Raw genomic sequence first — 16,316 nt, 5'->3', positions numbered from 1 at the left:
AAAAATCCTAATCAGCAAGCCTTCTTGAAAATGATGGACATGAGCATGCAACTCTCTCCCTTCCCTAATAGCGCTTGTTGCAACAATGACTCATTGATAATTATAACTAGACACCTCACTTCCTTACTCTCAATGGCTTTTTTGAATTTCAGTTTCCTTTCGGACTTTGATAAGTATGTCTGCTTCTTTTAACCACTGTCTACAACACATGCCAACCATTATACTCCTCATCTTATTTTACCTCTATATTAAGAAAAAAAAAACAGAAAAAAATGGAGCAAGCCATTAGCAAGCAAGCAATGATGCCTTCAACGTGTACATTCTTAATTGCTGGCCCAGTCCTAGATCCTTATTTATTGGAAACTGTATTATTCTTTGTATAGTATTAACATATACTAAGTAATTTACAAACAAGTATAAAGACAAAAAGTACCTGTCCCAAAATGTTTACAAGACAAAGAGGCATATAGGCACAAAGGGGAATATACACCATATATTAAATAAATTAAAAACTATCTGACTGATAAATCTCAAAACATAAATTGTTAATGGAGATCATCAGCAAATAGCAGTGTTTCTGGTGGGAGTTCAGCAGGGACCTATTCTCACTTCAACACTATTAAAATTTCTAAATTAAATTATATGGAAGAAAATATAAAATCATTGCTGATAAAGTTTGTAGATGCAACAGAGATAGGTGGGATGGCAAATAATGATGAGAACAGGTCATTCACACAGAGTAACCTAGATTACTTGCTAAAATGGGGGCAATCAAATAACATGCATTTTAATACAGCAAATGAAATGCCCTACATCTAGGCACAAATACTGTAAGCCATACTTTCCAAAATGCAGTCCCGCATCCTGAAACAAGAACTCTGAAAAGGACTTAGAGGTCATTAGAATCATAGAAGATTAGGGTTGGAAGAGACCTCAGGAGGTCATCTAGTCCAACCCCCTGCTCAAAGCAGGACCAACCCCAACTAAATCATCCCAGCCAGGGCTTTGTCAAGTCAGGCCTTAAAAACCTCTAAGGATGGAGATTCCACCACCTCCCTAGGTAACCCATTCCAGTGCTTCACCACCCTCCTAATGAAATAGTGTTTCCTAATATCCAACCTAAACCTCCCTCACTGCAACTTGAGACCATTGCTCCTTGTTCTGTCATCGGCCACCACTGAGAACAGCTGAGCTCCATCCTCTTTGGAACCCCCCTTCAGGTAGTTGAAGACTGCCATCACATCCCCCCTCACTCTTCTCTTTTGTAGACTAAACAAGCCCAGTTCCCTCAGCCTCCCCTCGTAAGTCATGTGTCCCAACCCCTTTATCATTTTTGTTGCTTGCCGCTGGACTCCCTCCAATTTGTATGCATCCTTTCTGTAGTAGGGGGCCCAAAACTGGACACAATACTCCAGATGTGGCCTCATCGGTGCCAAATAGAGGGGAATAATCACTTCCCTCGATCTGCTGGTAATGCTCCTACTAATGCAGCCCAATATGCCATTGTAGATAACAAACTGAACTCAAGCTCCCATTGCAAACCATCTTTCAATATATAAAAGGAATATTGAGCAAGAATAAGGAGGTAATATTACCTCTATGGTTTATTAGTGGCACAACTACAGGAATACTTGTTCAGTTTTAGTGTCCACACTTAAAAAAAATATGCTGAAAAAATCAGACAAGGTTCAGACAAGTGCTACAAAAATGATTTGGGGTCTGGAAAGCATGCTTTAAAGGAGCTCTGTCACAGAGGTTGAGAGGTGACTTGGTCACAGTACATTACCCACAAAGGGAGAATATAACTGCTACTAGAGCATAGACATAACAAAATTCAATGGCTGGAAGTTCAATTCAAAAAAATTCAAACTGGAAAAAGATGAAAATTTTTAACAAGGATGGGTAATTAACTAGTCATCCAAACAAGTTACTAAAGGACATGGTAAATTCTCCATCATTTTGAATCTTTAACTCAACCTCTGCTCTCTTTTGAAAAGATATGCTGCAGTGTCAACCAGAAGTTATCGGGCCAGATGCAAGTATAACAGAGGAAATGACTTGTGTCAAGAAGGAGATGAAACTAGATGAACATAACTGGTCCTTCTGACCTTGAAATCTGAGTGGTGAAGTTTTATTATTTCCATGATTTCTGTGTGGACTGTTCTAATTTGAGGTTAAATTTTAAGTCTTTTGGTAAATTAACACATCTCTGCATAGAAGTCTACTTTTAGAAGCCTTTATGGACAAAGTACATTTTGAAAAATGACTTGAAGGAGGAAAGTGTGGAAGCATGGCAGATTGGAACAGGCAGTAGGTTTTAGCTTTGGGAGCCAAAATCATAAAAGGCTCACAGTCAAGAGTGAAATTTCATAATGATTAAGTGGGGGTAGGGATAGCTCAGTGGCTTGAGCATTAGCCTGCTAAACCCAGGGTTGCAAGCTCAATCCTTGAGGGGGCCATTTAGGGATCTGGGGCAAAAATTGGAGATTGGTCCTGCTTTGAGCAGGGGGTTGGACTAGATGACCTCCTGAGGTCCCTGCCAACCTTGATATTCTATGATTCTAAGTGATCTTAATTTATATTATACTGTTTTTAACAAGAAACAATATTCTATGTTAATCATATTTTTTTTTCTTTTTTCTTGCATCTTTCCATGTTCTGGATCAGAAATTTTTATAACCTACTTCCCAAACTCATGATTGTATGCCTCTTTGTCCTGCAAATTGGCTTATCTAAGGTCTGCTGATATCCAGTTCATGTGCCAAATCTTTGGCCTCTCCCTTGGACTTTTCTGTCCATGATCATTGCAAGGGCCATCCTACCAATATAACACTCAGGTCTCAGTTGGATATGTCCACACCAAAGTACCTTCACCTCCTTCAATTTCCCTTCAATTGGAGCAAGCTGCATTAGCCCTTAACCTCATTTTATTTCCTGGAGTGGCCAACCAGTTGACCACCTCAATATCTTCATTTCCATAGTGGAGAGTATGCTGATTCCTTTGCTTATGGCTGGCCATGTCTCCATTCTGTATACATCTGATCAATGTTATTATGCAATATCCTCAAGTGTTCTAATGTTTGGATGACACATTCAGAACCAAACTTCCAGTCATAATATTACTGCAGTGACCCTGTAGGTCCTTCAACAACACCATCAGCCACCTCTGCAATTAGGGTCATAGTCCCTTTAAACAAGGACCCAAAAAGGAAAAGAAAGCAAAAATAAAAAGACTCCAATCATTCCAGCCTAAATCAAAGGACAATAAAATAGTCACAGGAGAGGTTCATTTAGCCACGTGTCCAAATAAAAACAAACCAAATGCAGGGAAGCTTCCTTTTCTCTAGTCAGGGCTGCCCCCTTCAGCCAAGGATCCAGTTGGAAAACAAACAAACAAGGAAGTTCTTACTATGGTTATAGTCTCTAGGCTTCAGTATAATTCTTCTCAGTACAAGCGAGGTAAATAATTCCCCAATTTTATCTCTCCCACCCAGGATCTAGGTTCAGGAGGAGACCAGACATCACCCTCCTTCCCTTGGAAAAGCCAGTTCCTACTTCCAGGTTAGCCAACTTGGTGATCTTTAAGGGCTAGTTTCTACCTTTCTGTTTGGTGAAGAGGCTTTTAATGCTTTCTTGAAACATGCAAGAGGGAGCACATACACTTTGTCACAGGGCCCCAGACCTGTATCAGGATCAGCTAGCTCAGATCTCTAAGCCCATGAAGAGTTCCACTGGAACCAGTGGGACTCTGAAAAGCTGTAGGTGTCTGTGCTATTAAGCCCCAATTCTGTACTGAGGCCATATCCAATCATTAAGATCTCCAAATTAGTAGCCACCAAAAAGTTCCACATCAGCAGCTATTGTGACAGGGTCGGGCCAGATGGCTACAGGAGAGTAATAGAAGGCAGATATATTAGCCCCTGGTTAAGTAGGTCCCTTTTCCCTGGGTAAGGTAACAAGGAAGGTTTTTTTTTTTTTTTAAAACAGAAAGGAAATTTATTTGTAACAATTACAGAGAATACAAAAGGAGAAAGAAAAACTTAGTAACAAAACAACGCAATCAAGAGGTATAACACAACAGCTTTCAGGAGGGAGAGGTGTTCAGGTTAGCCCGGGCCCAGAGCGGGGGGGCTTCCTCGGCACTCGTGGTCTTCCACCCTCCTGAGTTACCTGGTGGCCTAGAGCGGGGGGGCTTCCTCGACACTCGTGGTCTTCCACCCTCTCGAGTTACCTAGTGCCGCGCCCAGGGTCACCGACCCTCCCTCTCCTGAGAGTGCCCAACAAAATGGGCACGGCTGCGGGGTGGGTGGTTGGGAGGGAGGGGGGGTACACCCATGTATTATAGGACCCCTCCTAAAAAACAATAATGATGGTATTCACAGCAACTAACGGCTGTGACTGGCGGCTCTCGCTCTTTCCCTCAATCAGAGGGTCAGACGGAGAGAACCGGACGGGGTCACCGAGCAGAGAACCCCGGACAGCGCCCACCGCTCCTCGAAGGTGTCAAGGGAGTCGGTGGACGTTGCCCAGAGGAACTCCGCCCGGATACGTGAATGTACTGAGAGCCGGAAAACGGCCTCGCAATCGCAGGACGCCTCATGAGCCAACCTCCGCTCTCTGGTCTTATAAATGGCTGTTTTAGCCAAGGCTAGGAGGAGGCTAACCAGGAGATCCCGCGACTTGGTGGGGCCACGGATGGGGAGTGTATAGATAAAGAGGTGGGGGGAGAAATGAAGCCAAAAGCGCAAAAGAATATTTGTGAGGAGCCGAAAAAGAGGCTGCAATCTGGCACACTCTAAATAGACGTGCGCCAGGGTTTCCCTCACATTGCAAAAAGGGCAAGTCTCCGGAAGGGAGGTAAAACGTGTCAAAAACACGCCCGTGCTCACAGCCCCGTGAAGGAGCCGCCAACTGATGTCCCCGACGGGCCTCGGGACCAAGGTGGAGTACAGGCTGGCCCACCGAGGTTGCTCGCCCTCCAAAGGTGGTAAGAGATCTCGCCACTTTGTATCGGGGCGGGACACCAGGGTGCGGGCATGAAGGGTATGGAGCGTGAGTGTATATAAATATTTCCGTGATGCAACTTGAAAACCGACCGGTTGCAGTTCATGCAGCCGGCTCGCAGTGAAAGAATGAGGGGTGTGTTGGGATCGGCAGGGTAGGGGCCCGATGGAAAGGTCCGGCGGGCCTGGGGTAAGGGATGGGCGGGGCGCGCCCTCGCACAAGGCTCGGCTAACATAAGCCCGAGCGGCGGGGGTCAAAGCGGCCTCCACCTCCTGAAGCACGCGCCGGGGGGTGCGAAGGCTGGAGAGCCCCATGCGTCGAGCGAGCGTCAGGGGATCCAGCCAGTCCCCCCGGTCGTAGTCCAGGAGGTCCCCGACCCTCGTAACTCCCGCCAGGACCAACCTCTGGCGCACCGTGCGGGACTCCGCCGCCTGCACACAAAGTTGGGGGTTGTGTAGCAGGGGCTCCGTGAGGAGATCTGCCCCCACGATGGCCGCCACGGACCTGGTCGTTGAGAACAGTTTCCAGGCCCGGAGGAGGTCCTGGTAGAAATCCGGTAGCCCAGAGAGGTCTCGCGGAAAACCTCTCGGACAAAGATAAAAGAGCTGTCGGTCATATCGGAGCCCATGGAAGTGGCGTAAAAAGGCATGCGCCAATATGCTCCACGTCGAACTACCTGCACTATAAAGGAGCCTCTGCAGGGCCTGGAGGCGGAAAACACGGACCTGAGTGTACAGACACTTCAGGCCCTGCCCTCCTTCCTTCAGGGGCAAGTGGAGAACTCCAACAGGGGCCCAGTGCAATCCTGACCAAAAGAACTCCAGAATCAATCTCCGGAGGTGGGAAAGGAAACCCGGGGCCGGGGCTAGGGTGTTGAGCCGGTACCAGAGCGTGGACAGGACTAGTTGGTTAAGCACCAGTGCTCTCCCCCGAAGGGAGAGACATCGGAGTAGCCTCGTCCATTTCCTGATCCGCTCAATCACGCCGCCTTCCAAATTTTGCCAGTTCTCCGGCGGAGAAGGGTGCGTGGCAGAAAGGTAAACGCCGAGATAGAGCAGAGGGCCGGCACTCCACCGGATGGTCTGAAGCGCGGGTGGGAGGGGGCTTACCTGCCGCCAGCCCCCCACCGCCAAGCCAGAGCTCTTGACCCAGTTGACTCGGGCGGAGGAGGCTGCCGAAAAGATGGCTTGGCATGCCTCCACTCGCGCCAAGTCGCCCGGGTCCTGGACCACGAGGAGGACGTCATCGGCGTACGCCGACAGGACCAGTCGCAGCTCCGGCTCCCGCAGCACCAACCCCGTCAACCTCCTGCGGAGGAGACAGAGGAAAGGCTCGATCGCCAGAGCGTACAGCTGGCCTGAGAGGGGACACCCCTGCCGCACCCCTCGCCCGAAGCTGACCGGTTCGGTCAGGGTCCAGTTGAGCCTAACCAGACACTCCGCGGAGGCGTACAGCACCCGGAGAAGACTCACAAACTGAGGTCCGAATCCAAACGCTCGCAGGGTGCTCAGGAGGTACCCATGATCTACCCTATCGAACGCCTTCTCTTGATCGAGAGACAGGAGGGCGAACGACAGACCGTCTCTCCGCCCGAGTTCCAAAAGGTCTCGGACTAAAAAGAGGTTGTCAAAAATGCTGCGACCCGGGACAGTATAGGTCTGGTCTGGGTGAATCACGTCCGCCATCACGGACCCTAGCCGCAGCGAGATTGCTTTCGCTACGATTTTGTAATCCGTGCTAAGGAGTGAGAGGGGACGCCAGTTTCGTAAATCGCGGAGGTCCCCCTTCTTCGGCAGCAAGGCGAGCACCGCTCGTCTGCACGAGAGAGGGAGGGCCCCGCTCTGCAAGGACTCAGCCCAGACAGTGACTAGGTCTGGGCCAAGGATGTCCCAGAACGCGCGGTAAAACTCCACGGTCAGCCCATCCATGCCCGGAGATTTATTGGTGGGCATGCGACGGAGGGCGTCCGAGAACTCGGCCAGGGTGAGAGGCAGCTCTAGCCGGTCTCGGTCGCCCACGCTGACCGTGGGGAGTTCCTCCCAGAGCACCCCGCAAGCGCCAGGATCGGTCGGATCCGGGGAGAAAAGGTTTGCGTAGAAGTCACGGGCCCTCCCACACATCTCCTCCGGATCCGTGAGGGGGGTACCGTCTTCCGCTAGAAGGCAGGTGACGTGTTTTTTGGCCCCCCTCGTTTTCTCCAGGGCGTAGAAGAAGCGGGAGCCGCGATCCATCTCCTGAAGGAGGCGGATGCGGGACCGGACAAAGGCACCTCGGGCCCGGTGGTCCTCGAGGGCTCGAAGTTCCTCCCGCTTCTCCCGGCACGCTCCGCAGAGGGACGGGTCCCCGGGGCTGGCGGCCAGGCGCCTCTCTAGCTCTAAGACCTCCCGTTCCAACTGCTCTATCGCCGCATTTCTCCGTCGGCTGGTGCCCCGAGTGTAGTTGCGGCAGAAGAGCTTGGCGCGTACCTTCCCTAAATCCCACCAGCGCCGCACCGAGGGAAAGGCACGCCACTGCTCCCGCCAGGCCAGCCAAAACTCCCGGAAGGACATCACAAAGCTCTCGTCCTCCAACAGGCTGTTGTTAAAATGCCAGTAAGCCGGCCCCGGTCCCTCTGCACGGAGGGAGACCGTGACGGCAACCAAATGATGGTCGGAAAAAGGGGCCGGCCGAATGGTGGAGGAGTGGGCCTGTGAAAGATGGAGACGGGATAGATAAATACGGTCTAACCGAGAGCGGTGCGACCGACGGGCCTCCACCCGAACGAAGGTAAACGTGGAAGTATCATCTGGGTGATGGTCACGCCAGACGTCCACTAGGGAGTGATAGTCGACTATGTCTCGAAGAATGGTCGCGGCGGCCGGGCTCGGCTCGGCCCCCGAGCGGTCCCGTTCCTCGAGGGTGGTGTTAAAGTCCCCTCCCAGGATCAGGCACTCGTGTGAATCCAGGGTGTCGAGAAATTCGGACACCTGCTGGTAAAATTGCGGCCGCTGTGAGCTCACTTGCGGGGCATAGATATTAACAAAATTGACCACGAGCCCCTCCAAACGAACTCGGAGGTGCAACAAGTGGCCCGGCACGGCCTCAGTGACTCCGAGCACCTCGGGCCGCAGGGTGGGGGAGAACAGGGTCGCCACTCCAGCTTGCCAAGCCGTGCAGTGGCTAAAGTATACCCCGTCCCCCCATTCCAGCCGCCACCTATCCTCGGCGGTTGGGTCCGTGTGGGTCTCCTGCAGGAAAACCACAGAGTACCTCCCCTCCCGAAGGTAGGAGAGCACCTGGGACCTGCGGAGAGCCATCCTACAGCCCCTGGTGTTCAGGGTTACAATGATGAGAGGTGTCATGTGGAGGGCTGGGGGGGTGGGGAGTTCTCAGGGGTGGGGGTACTCATGGCCCCCGGCGGGTCGCGTAGCAACCCGTGTCCCATCCCGTGAGTAAGTAACTCTTTCCGGAAGCTGCGGGCCCGCTCGTAGGCCGCGGCACCGCCCTTCCCTTGCCCTCTACCCTCCCTCATAAGGGCTCTCGCGGCCCGAAGGAGTCGATCAAAGTCCCCCCATTGCTGGAGAGCCAGCTGTGCCCTATCGCGGGCACCACGGCATCGTTTCAAGAACTCCCGTAATGCATGCTGCAGCTCATGGGGGGGTAGGGTTACAACTCCCAGAGCAGTCCCTGGTGGGGCTTTTGATGCAGCTTCGTGGTCCGCTAAGGCGGGTAGGCAGGGTGCGGACCGCCGACGGGGTGTCTGACAGGCTGGGGTTACTAACTCCATCTCGTGCCTTGGGGCGGACGGGGATGGCAGGGGGAAAGGTGCAACTCCTGGGGAGTCGCAACTAGAAAACATAAAGACTGCTCCCTGGGGGGAATCTGCAAAAGGCGGAAAAGAAATAACCCCAGGGGCGGCGGTAGCCTTGCAGGAGGAGGGAGACTGAACCGGAATAGGGGTGGGGGCAGGGGCAGAGGTAAGGCCCTGGGCTTCAGGAGGCGCACAGCGAAAAGAAGGCGCCTCCCGAGCAGGGTCGGGGGTGAAGGGGCAAGGGAGGGGGCTCCGAGGAATGCTAGGTACTGGCTCCGGGGTGGTCGTGGCAGCCATGGCCCCAGGCGGTAAACCACTTTCCGTGGGGTGCTCACCCGGAAAGGCAGTCAGGGGGAAAGGGCATGGGGAGAGGGGGCCTGGGGTGAGATTGCCCAAATCAAGGCCGGCCGGCAGTAAATCATCCCCTCCCTGGGTGACCGGGGTCAAATCCAGGGCTTCAATCTCTGCGTACACAGAGGAGAGGCCGACTCCCACCACCCCAGGGGCCTCTCCGCTAGGGCCCGCCTCGGCGGTCACGTCGGGGTTCGTTGGGAGTTCAGGTGGTATCTGGTTAGAAGGGGCTTCCCCCGGGGCTTCGGAGGGGAGGGTCCCCCGCGGAGGGGGGATTCCACCCTCCAATGCTGGTCTATCTTCACCTCCCGACACCAGCGAATGGATCTCACTCGTGGCCGAGGCGGGAGGCTCAGGGTCGGTACCTCCCTTCCTGGTCTTCCGGGGGGCTTCCGCGTCAGATGAATGCAGCGGAGCTCGAGCCCTCCGCTTGCCTCGCTTCCCCTGGACTACAGTCCAGCCCTCCATGGCGTCGTCCGGGGGTGGAGTAGCAGGGGACGGAGCGGGGCGCGGAGGCAGAGGTTCAGGGGTTTGGGGGGGTAGCGGTAAGGCAGCATTAGGGGCGGGGGGTTCTCCTTGGGGCGAGCCCTCTCCTGCACCCGGTAAAAGCTTTGCCACACCCCCCTCCATAGGCTCTGCCGAGGTGGTTACGGCAAGAGTGGGACTCCCGTGGTCGCCCGGGCGTTGTTGGAGGGGTGCCTCTTGGGCCCGGACGGGGGCAGCGGTGGATCGGGTGGGAGGGGGGGTGGTGTCGGGTGCCGGGTGGCCAGGGGTGTCGGCAACAACAGGGCCGATATCCCGCCGGGTCTCGGGGGTCTCAGGTGCCCCTCTCCCCCGGGCCAAAGGGCAGTCCCTGCGGACATGCCCTGCCGAGCGGCAGAGGTAGCACCGGGCCTCTCCGGTGGAATAAAAGACCCTATAGCGGGCTCCCTGGTAGGGAACTAGGAAGGACCCCTCGAGCGCCTCTCCGTCACGCACCCCCGCCGGCAGTAAAATCTGCACTTGCTGGCAGAACGATAGGACGTGACGGAGGGCGGGGTCCTTGCAGCCTAACGGGAGAGGGCTAATAACAGAAACAAGCTTCCCCAGGGCAGAAAGAGCAGGTAACAGGGCAACATTAGGTAAAAAGGGAGGAACGGAGGTGAGGACGAAGCGAACGCCCAGATCTTCTAGCGGTTCCAGGGGGAGAAACACCCCCCCCACCACTAGGCCCTTCTCCACCGCCTCCTGGGCGGCAGTCTCCGAGGCCAGAAAGAGAACGACCTTCCCATACATCTTGGAGGCCGCCACAATGGCCATGGGTCCTACCACTTTCGCCAACGCCTGCACGTATGCCTCCACGTGGGGCGAGGCGGGTACTAGGAGGCAACGAACACCGTGCTTCCTGGTCAGGGCGGGAAGAGGGCCCCGACTACTAGTAATGGCAGCGGAGGCAGTGGGAGGGCGAGATGAGGAGGCGGCAGGTGAGGGGGGGCCTGTCGCCACCCGGGCATACGTCCTGGGGGCCGGGGGAGGGATGGTCGCAGAGCTGGTGGAGGGAACAGCTGGGAGGGGTGCCGCGATCGATGACGAGGCCACTGTGGTGGGGGCGGCCTCTGCCACGGAGGGTCCAGCGGCATTAGCGGGGCCCTTCCCTTTTGGCCCGCTTCGATTTTTCCGTCTAACTGGGGGGGGTTCCTAGAATCTAGTGGGGCAGGAACCAGAGCAGCAGTAGTAATCGCCCCGGTGCCTCCCACTGCCGATGCCCCAGCGGGGGCGGTGGCAGGGGTTCTAACAATGGAGGCGGTGGGGAAATCTTGAGGGGTGGGCAGGAGGGTAGGTGGGGAAGGGGCAACCAATTTCGGTGGAGGGGCCTTGCGTCCCTCCTTCTCTGCCATTGTAAGCAGGGAGAGACAGGGAAACACTGGGAGGGGGGGGGGCAAAAATCGGGGTCCGGTAGTAGGGGTAGGCTATGGGGTAAACAATCCGGGGGGGGGGGTGGGGGGAGGACAACCCACCACAAGTGTCCAAAGAGTCTCACTTGGTTGGTTGTTATGCCTGGTCCAAAAGGCAAAGTCCAAAGCAAACAGCTGGATCCGAAGGCAGATGGCAGATTGCCAGCAGGGACGAAGCAGCGGGGGCCGTGATAGTTGTAATAGTGGTGGGGGGGGTTGGGGGCACCGATGGATCTGGGGGTAGCTCCCTGCTACACCCCTGTGCCGCCGCAGGCGCAGCTGAAATGCAGTCAACTCCCCCCCCCGAGGGTAGAAATTCAAAAGAAATCCCTCAGTCTTACGGCCTCTCTCCACGATGATTCATAGCTGCCCGGGAGTTCTCCGGCCTCTGGCGTCTGCTACAGCTGTTGGCTCTGTCCCAAGGCTCTCGGAAAAAGTCCAGGCAAAAAGCAAAACAGCTGGGTCTGGGGGGGTCCACTCCCCTCTCCGGACAGCAGGTTGGCAGTCCTCCCCCCCTCCTCCGGGGGTTTCAAGTAAGCAAGGAGCAAAATCCAAAAGCAGGCATCGGGGGGGGGGGGTGCTGGCGACCGGCCAGCACACTGACGCAGCTCAAAAGAACGAAAAAAAACGAAACCAAAAAAACAAAGCGTCCGGCCCAAACGCGGGGGGGGAAACTAAGCAAAAGGAAAAGTGTGAAAAATCCGGGCCGGGGGGCTTTAGGAAAGAAAGGAAAGCAAATAGCTCAGGAGCGAGTGAAGAACGATTCCGGCTCCTTAACAGGGAAGGGTCCAGAACAATCAGGAACCTTTTGGAGACAATTAAGACAGACAGGCTGATTAGAACACCTGCAGCCAATCAAGAAGCTGCTGGAATCAATTAAGGCAGGCTAATCAGGGCACCTGGGTTTAAAAAGGAGCTCACTTCAGTTTGTAATGAGTGTGTAAGGAGCTGGGAGCAAGAGGTGCTAGGAGCTGACAGTGAGAACGCATACTGTTGGAGGACTGAGGAGTACAAGCATTATCAGACACCAGGAGGAAAGTTCTACGATGAGGATAAAGAAGGTGTTGGGAGGAGGCCATGGGGAAGTAGCCCAGGGAGTTGTAGCTTTCGCACAGCTGTTCCAGGAGGCACTCTAGACAGCTGCATTCCACCGGGCCCTGGGCTGGAACCCGGAGTAGAGGGCGGGCCCGGGTTCCCCCCAAACCTCCCAACTCCTGGTCAGACACAGGAGGAGTTGACCTGGACTGTGGGTTCATGAAAACAGCCAAACTGAGGGCTGCCGTGAAGTTCCAAAGTGAGCAAATCCGCCAATAAGCGCAAGACCCACCAAGGTAGAGGAGGAACTTTGTCACACTATATTTATCACTTCTGCATGCCCCAACATACAAAAAAGTGCATATTTTATTTTAAACAACAAACTTAAAAGCTGGTAAATATGAAATGATTTCATTATGAAATGAAAGAAAATATTTTAGTAAACAAACCGAATATTGGCAAGAAGTTACAGTATTTACCTGAGGGATATAATTTCTTCTTTCTTGGCATGCAGCATGAAACCATGCCAAACTAAAGAGTGCATGGGCTCGAGACAAATTGCCCTTTTTACCAATCTGCTCTGGACTCCACGATTCATAGGTTCTCATCAAATTCTTTTTTAGGCCTGGAGGGGCCTAGGTAGACAAAAACAACTTAGTTGTGCGTGTGTGTGTGTGTGTATGTATATGTGTATATATAATATAGTTAAACAACAACATCAACAACAGCACATATATATATGTCTAAATGTCTAAGACTAATTATTTCCTAAATCTTCAAAATTAACTTAATTACATTTGGAAAATAAGAGAAAAGGCTGATTAAAAAAATTGTAGTAGGTGGCCTAATAATAGAATCATCTTAGACTGGAGATAATGTTGACTCACTGAAGGGAATTCTGAACAGAACAATAAACAAATTGTGGGACTGAAATGCAATATAAGAAAGATTAAGGGAAGGCCATCAGCTTGAAAAATGTTAATTTAAAAACAGACTGAAAACAAATTTGTTCAAATACGAATCAAAGAGTTTCTTGTTTTAAAATCAGTATTACTACTTATTATTTATGTTTCGATGAAGCCTAGTGGTCTTGATCAAGGATAAGGGCCCCCTGTGCTATGCATATAGGCATAGTACATACATATGATAAAAAGAGACAGTCTCTGATCAAAAGTATAAGAAAGTCAAGAGACAACACACAAATATAAGATGTGGGAAGCACAAGGTAACAGTGAGAAAATTATGATTACTGTAATAAGAAGGTAACACTACGTGACAATCCATTATCAAGTGTAAAAAAAACACAAGAACGGCTATATTGGCTCAGATCAATGGTTCATCTAGCCCAGTATCCGGTCTTTTGATAGCGGTCAGTACCAGATGCTTCAGATGGAATGAACAGAACAGGACAATTATCGAGTGGAGAGGTGGTGTCAAAGGGGAGTTAGGTTTAAATCTTTTTAAAGATTTTTTCCTCTCCTTTGAAAAAAATGATGTTTTTGGCTAATTTCTCCTACTTACAGCAACCTTAAGGTTACTTGTAACAGTGGTAAAATATTTTCTGACTGATTTTTTTAATAAGTTGATGATTTGCCTTAAATAAATATGTATATCTTGACCAGATGATGATTAAGGGGCTTTGACAACCAAATAATAATCACCAGTGAAAACAAGCCAAGTGAACAACTAGTGTCCTTAGTAAGAACAAGATGTTGGGCTTATAAGAAGAGATAAGGAAAAGAATCAGTGCAATTATATCATTGTGGAGCCTCAGTGATTTTAGAGGTGGTGGATCCAACAACACCAAGAAGCTAGAACATCAGGAAAGGGCCTAGAATCTCAGAGACTCTGTGGCTAGTGTGTTATTAAGGCACGCAACATTGGTAAGAAGGAGTCCCTACCCTAAGTGCCTAAAGTAAAAACTCCACTCAGTATGGAACTGCCAACATTTGGAATACAGAACACAGAGCCATCAGACCTTGTAATATGGAGCTCCTGGGGTCTAACTGGAGGAAAACTCCTGAGCACTGTTGGTTCAGGTGTTCCTGAGAAGAGCATCTGCTCTGTCCACTCCTTGAATTACTTCCTTTCTGTGGCACAGGACCATCTGCTGTCAGAGAAGAAGAGCTAAACAATGTAAGAAGCACCAAGGACAGCAAACTGCTGTGTTCCGGTAGGTAGCCTTAGATCACCAAAGACATCAGTGAAGCTTGCTCTGAAGATATGGTAATCCCACAGGTGCCTTGGAAGATAGCTCAATATACTGGAAGCTCTGTTACTATTCTAGGATAGCTTGCAGCCATGAACTGACTTGGGCAATAAAGTGTGATGGCAAAAACCTGAACAGGTGCCGATGCTCGAAAGTGTCTTTCCAAATTAAAGACAATGAAGTGAGCTGTAGCTCACAAAAGCTTATGCTCAAATACATTGGTTAGTCTCTAAGGTGCCACAAGTACTCCTTTTCTTTTTGCGAATACAGACTAACACGGCTGTTATTCTGAAACCTTTCCAAACTAAAGCATCAAGGGAGCCCTTCTGTGACAGATGCAGTCAAGCAATTTCCTTTCAGTGAGTACCATCAAACCATGGAGGGTAACTAATGCTCAAATATCAGCCCAGCCTTCTTAGCATCTAAGGACAGAGGGGACACCAATACCTTTAAAGCACCTCCATGCCAAAGTGTCAAAACTTGGGGTATGTCCAAGATGCCAATGCCAAGGAGCTGACTTCTGGTGGACCTTATCTACAGGTCTGACAGTTGAGATCTCACCTCTGAAGCTTGTGTGGTTAGGTACCTCACCTTCTGGCAACTATACACCAGCGTGACGTGACACCTCACCTTCTTGGCACTCTTGCAGCAAGTTTAAAGCACTGGCATGATGAGGCACCTCAGCGATATGCAATGCACCTCACTTCTATATGCTAGTGAGTTGCCTTACTCCAAAGATGCACGAGGGTGCCGTATCTGCCAATTGTTAAGGTATTAGTGCCAATGCGCTGAGGTAGGGATGCTGAGGCACTTTTCCTGACTGGTGCATCCAGGCAAAGATGCTGATGCATTAGATTGCCTATTCTACATTGCATAGCTAAATCTGAGTCTCCTTTGACTGGCATCAATGTATCCAGGCAGAGGTGTAGAAACATAGTGTCACCCCTACCTCACACTGATGTAACAAAGTTAAGGCACAGATAACCAATTGCCTGGAGCTCATACCTCAGGTCAGATATGCAGGAATGCCTCTTCTGCATGTCAGATTTCTGTGTCTTCAAGTTTCTGGGCTCAAGAGTTCCTGCAAGCCTTGACCTCAACACAGAAAGATAAAGCATCTACAGTCTCTAGATCCCTCCCAAGCCCTTAAGCAGGACAGCATGCCTTAACAACTCCAGCCAGGAGCAGAATTGGAGATTTTATTAGTCTTGTGGCAGGGACCTAAGAGTTTGCCATCCAGAAAGCATCACAGGAAACCACTTAAATGTTGTGTAGTGAGGTACTGGTGAAAGGAATTTTCATTTGAAATGAACCCTTGAAAAACAAGATAGGAGAAACACAAAAGAAAACAAAGATTCAAAAACTTAATCTACAATTTGTCTGACAAAGCAAGTGCTCTCAGTCCGGAAAGATAGACAGATACATCAAGGGCAAGCAACTGCCGTAAGCTGTCACAGGCAGATAAACTTCTAAAATGAAGGAATTTCTGTTTTCAATTGGTAGAAAAGAGCAGGAAGCGGCTGCATTGAACTGCAAATTTACTCCAGCTCAGAGAAAACAACCAAAGCTTTGAAAGAAGCTACCAGTTAAGCCTGAGACGAGAGCTTCAGCACCAATTGAAAACTGATTACTTGGCATGACTGAAAGCTAGAGAGCAATAAATGATATTGTGAAATCACCCAAAGTCAAACCGCATGTAAAAAGAGCTGAAGCAGCAAAGCAAAAGGTCTGGCAGGCGACTTCTGTGGATCCTACCTTGACTAACTGAGATTAGAAAAGAATGAACTGAAAAAGTGTTAACAGGGAGCTGTGGCACTGGCAGTTGGAGTGGAATTTATATTTTCCACCTGATGGGTTTTAGATGAAATACACACCCTTGGGCAGAGGCTCTTAACTTTAAGTATGGCTGCCACTGTTGCCTTTTCCATTACAACGTTTTCTTGAGGCAAGAATTTAAGATATTGCAACAGGCATAAATCCCACCTATTCACAT

At 50.9% G+C, this 16,316-nt stretch overlaps 1 protein-coding gene across 5 annotated transcripts in view; it reads right to left on the bottom strand.

Annotated features, from left to right (window-relative positions):
- DYNC2H1 (dynein cytoplasmic 2 heavy chain 1) overlaps positions 1–16,316 on the bottom strand; it is a 407,641-nt gene that overhangs the window by 141,720 nt on the left and 249,605 nt on the right. For all 5 annotated transcript variants that reach the window (XM_073338435.1, XM_073338425.1, XM_073338398.1 and 2 more), the window contains one exon: positions 12,594–12,749. In XM_073338435.1, coding sequence (XP_073194536.1) covers positions 12,594–12,749 — 156 coding nt within the window. The remainder of the gene's footprint in view (positions 1–12,593; positions 12,750–16,316) is intronic.

Source organism: Lepidochelys kempii, chromosome 1 (genome assembly GCF_965140265.1).
Source record: "Lepidochelys kempii isolate rLepKem1 chromosome 1, rLepKem1.hap2, whole genome shotgun sequence".
NCBI lineage: Eukaryota > Metazoa > Chordata > Testudines > Cheloniidae > Lepidochelys > Lepidochelys kempii.
Note: the sequence above shows the minus strand (reverse complement) of the source record. Positions and strands in the feature narration are given on the sequence as shown.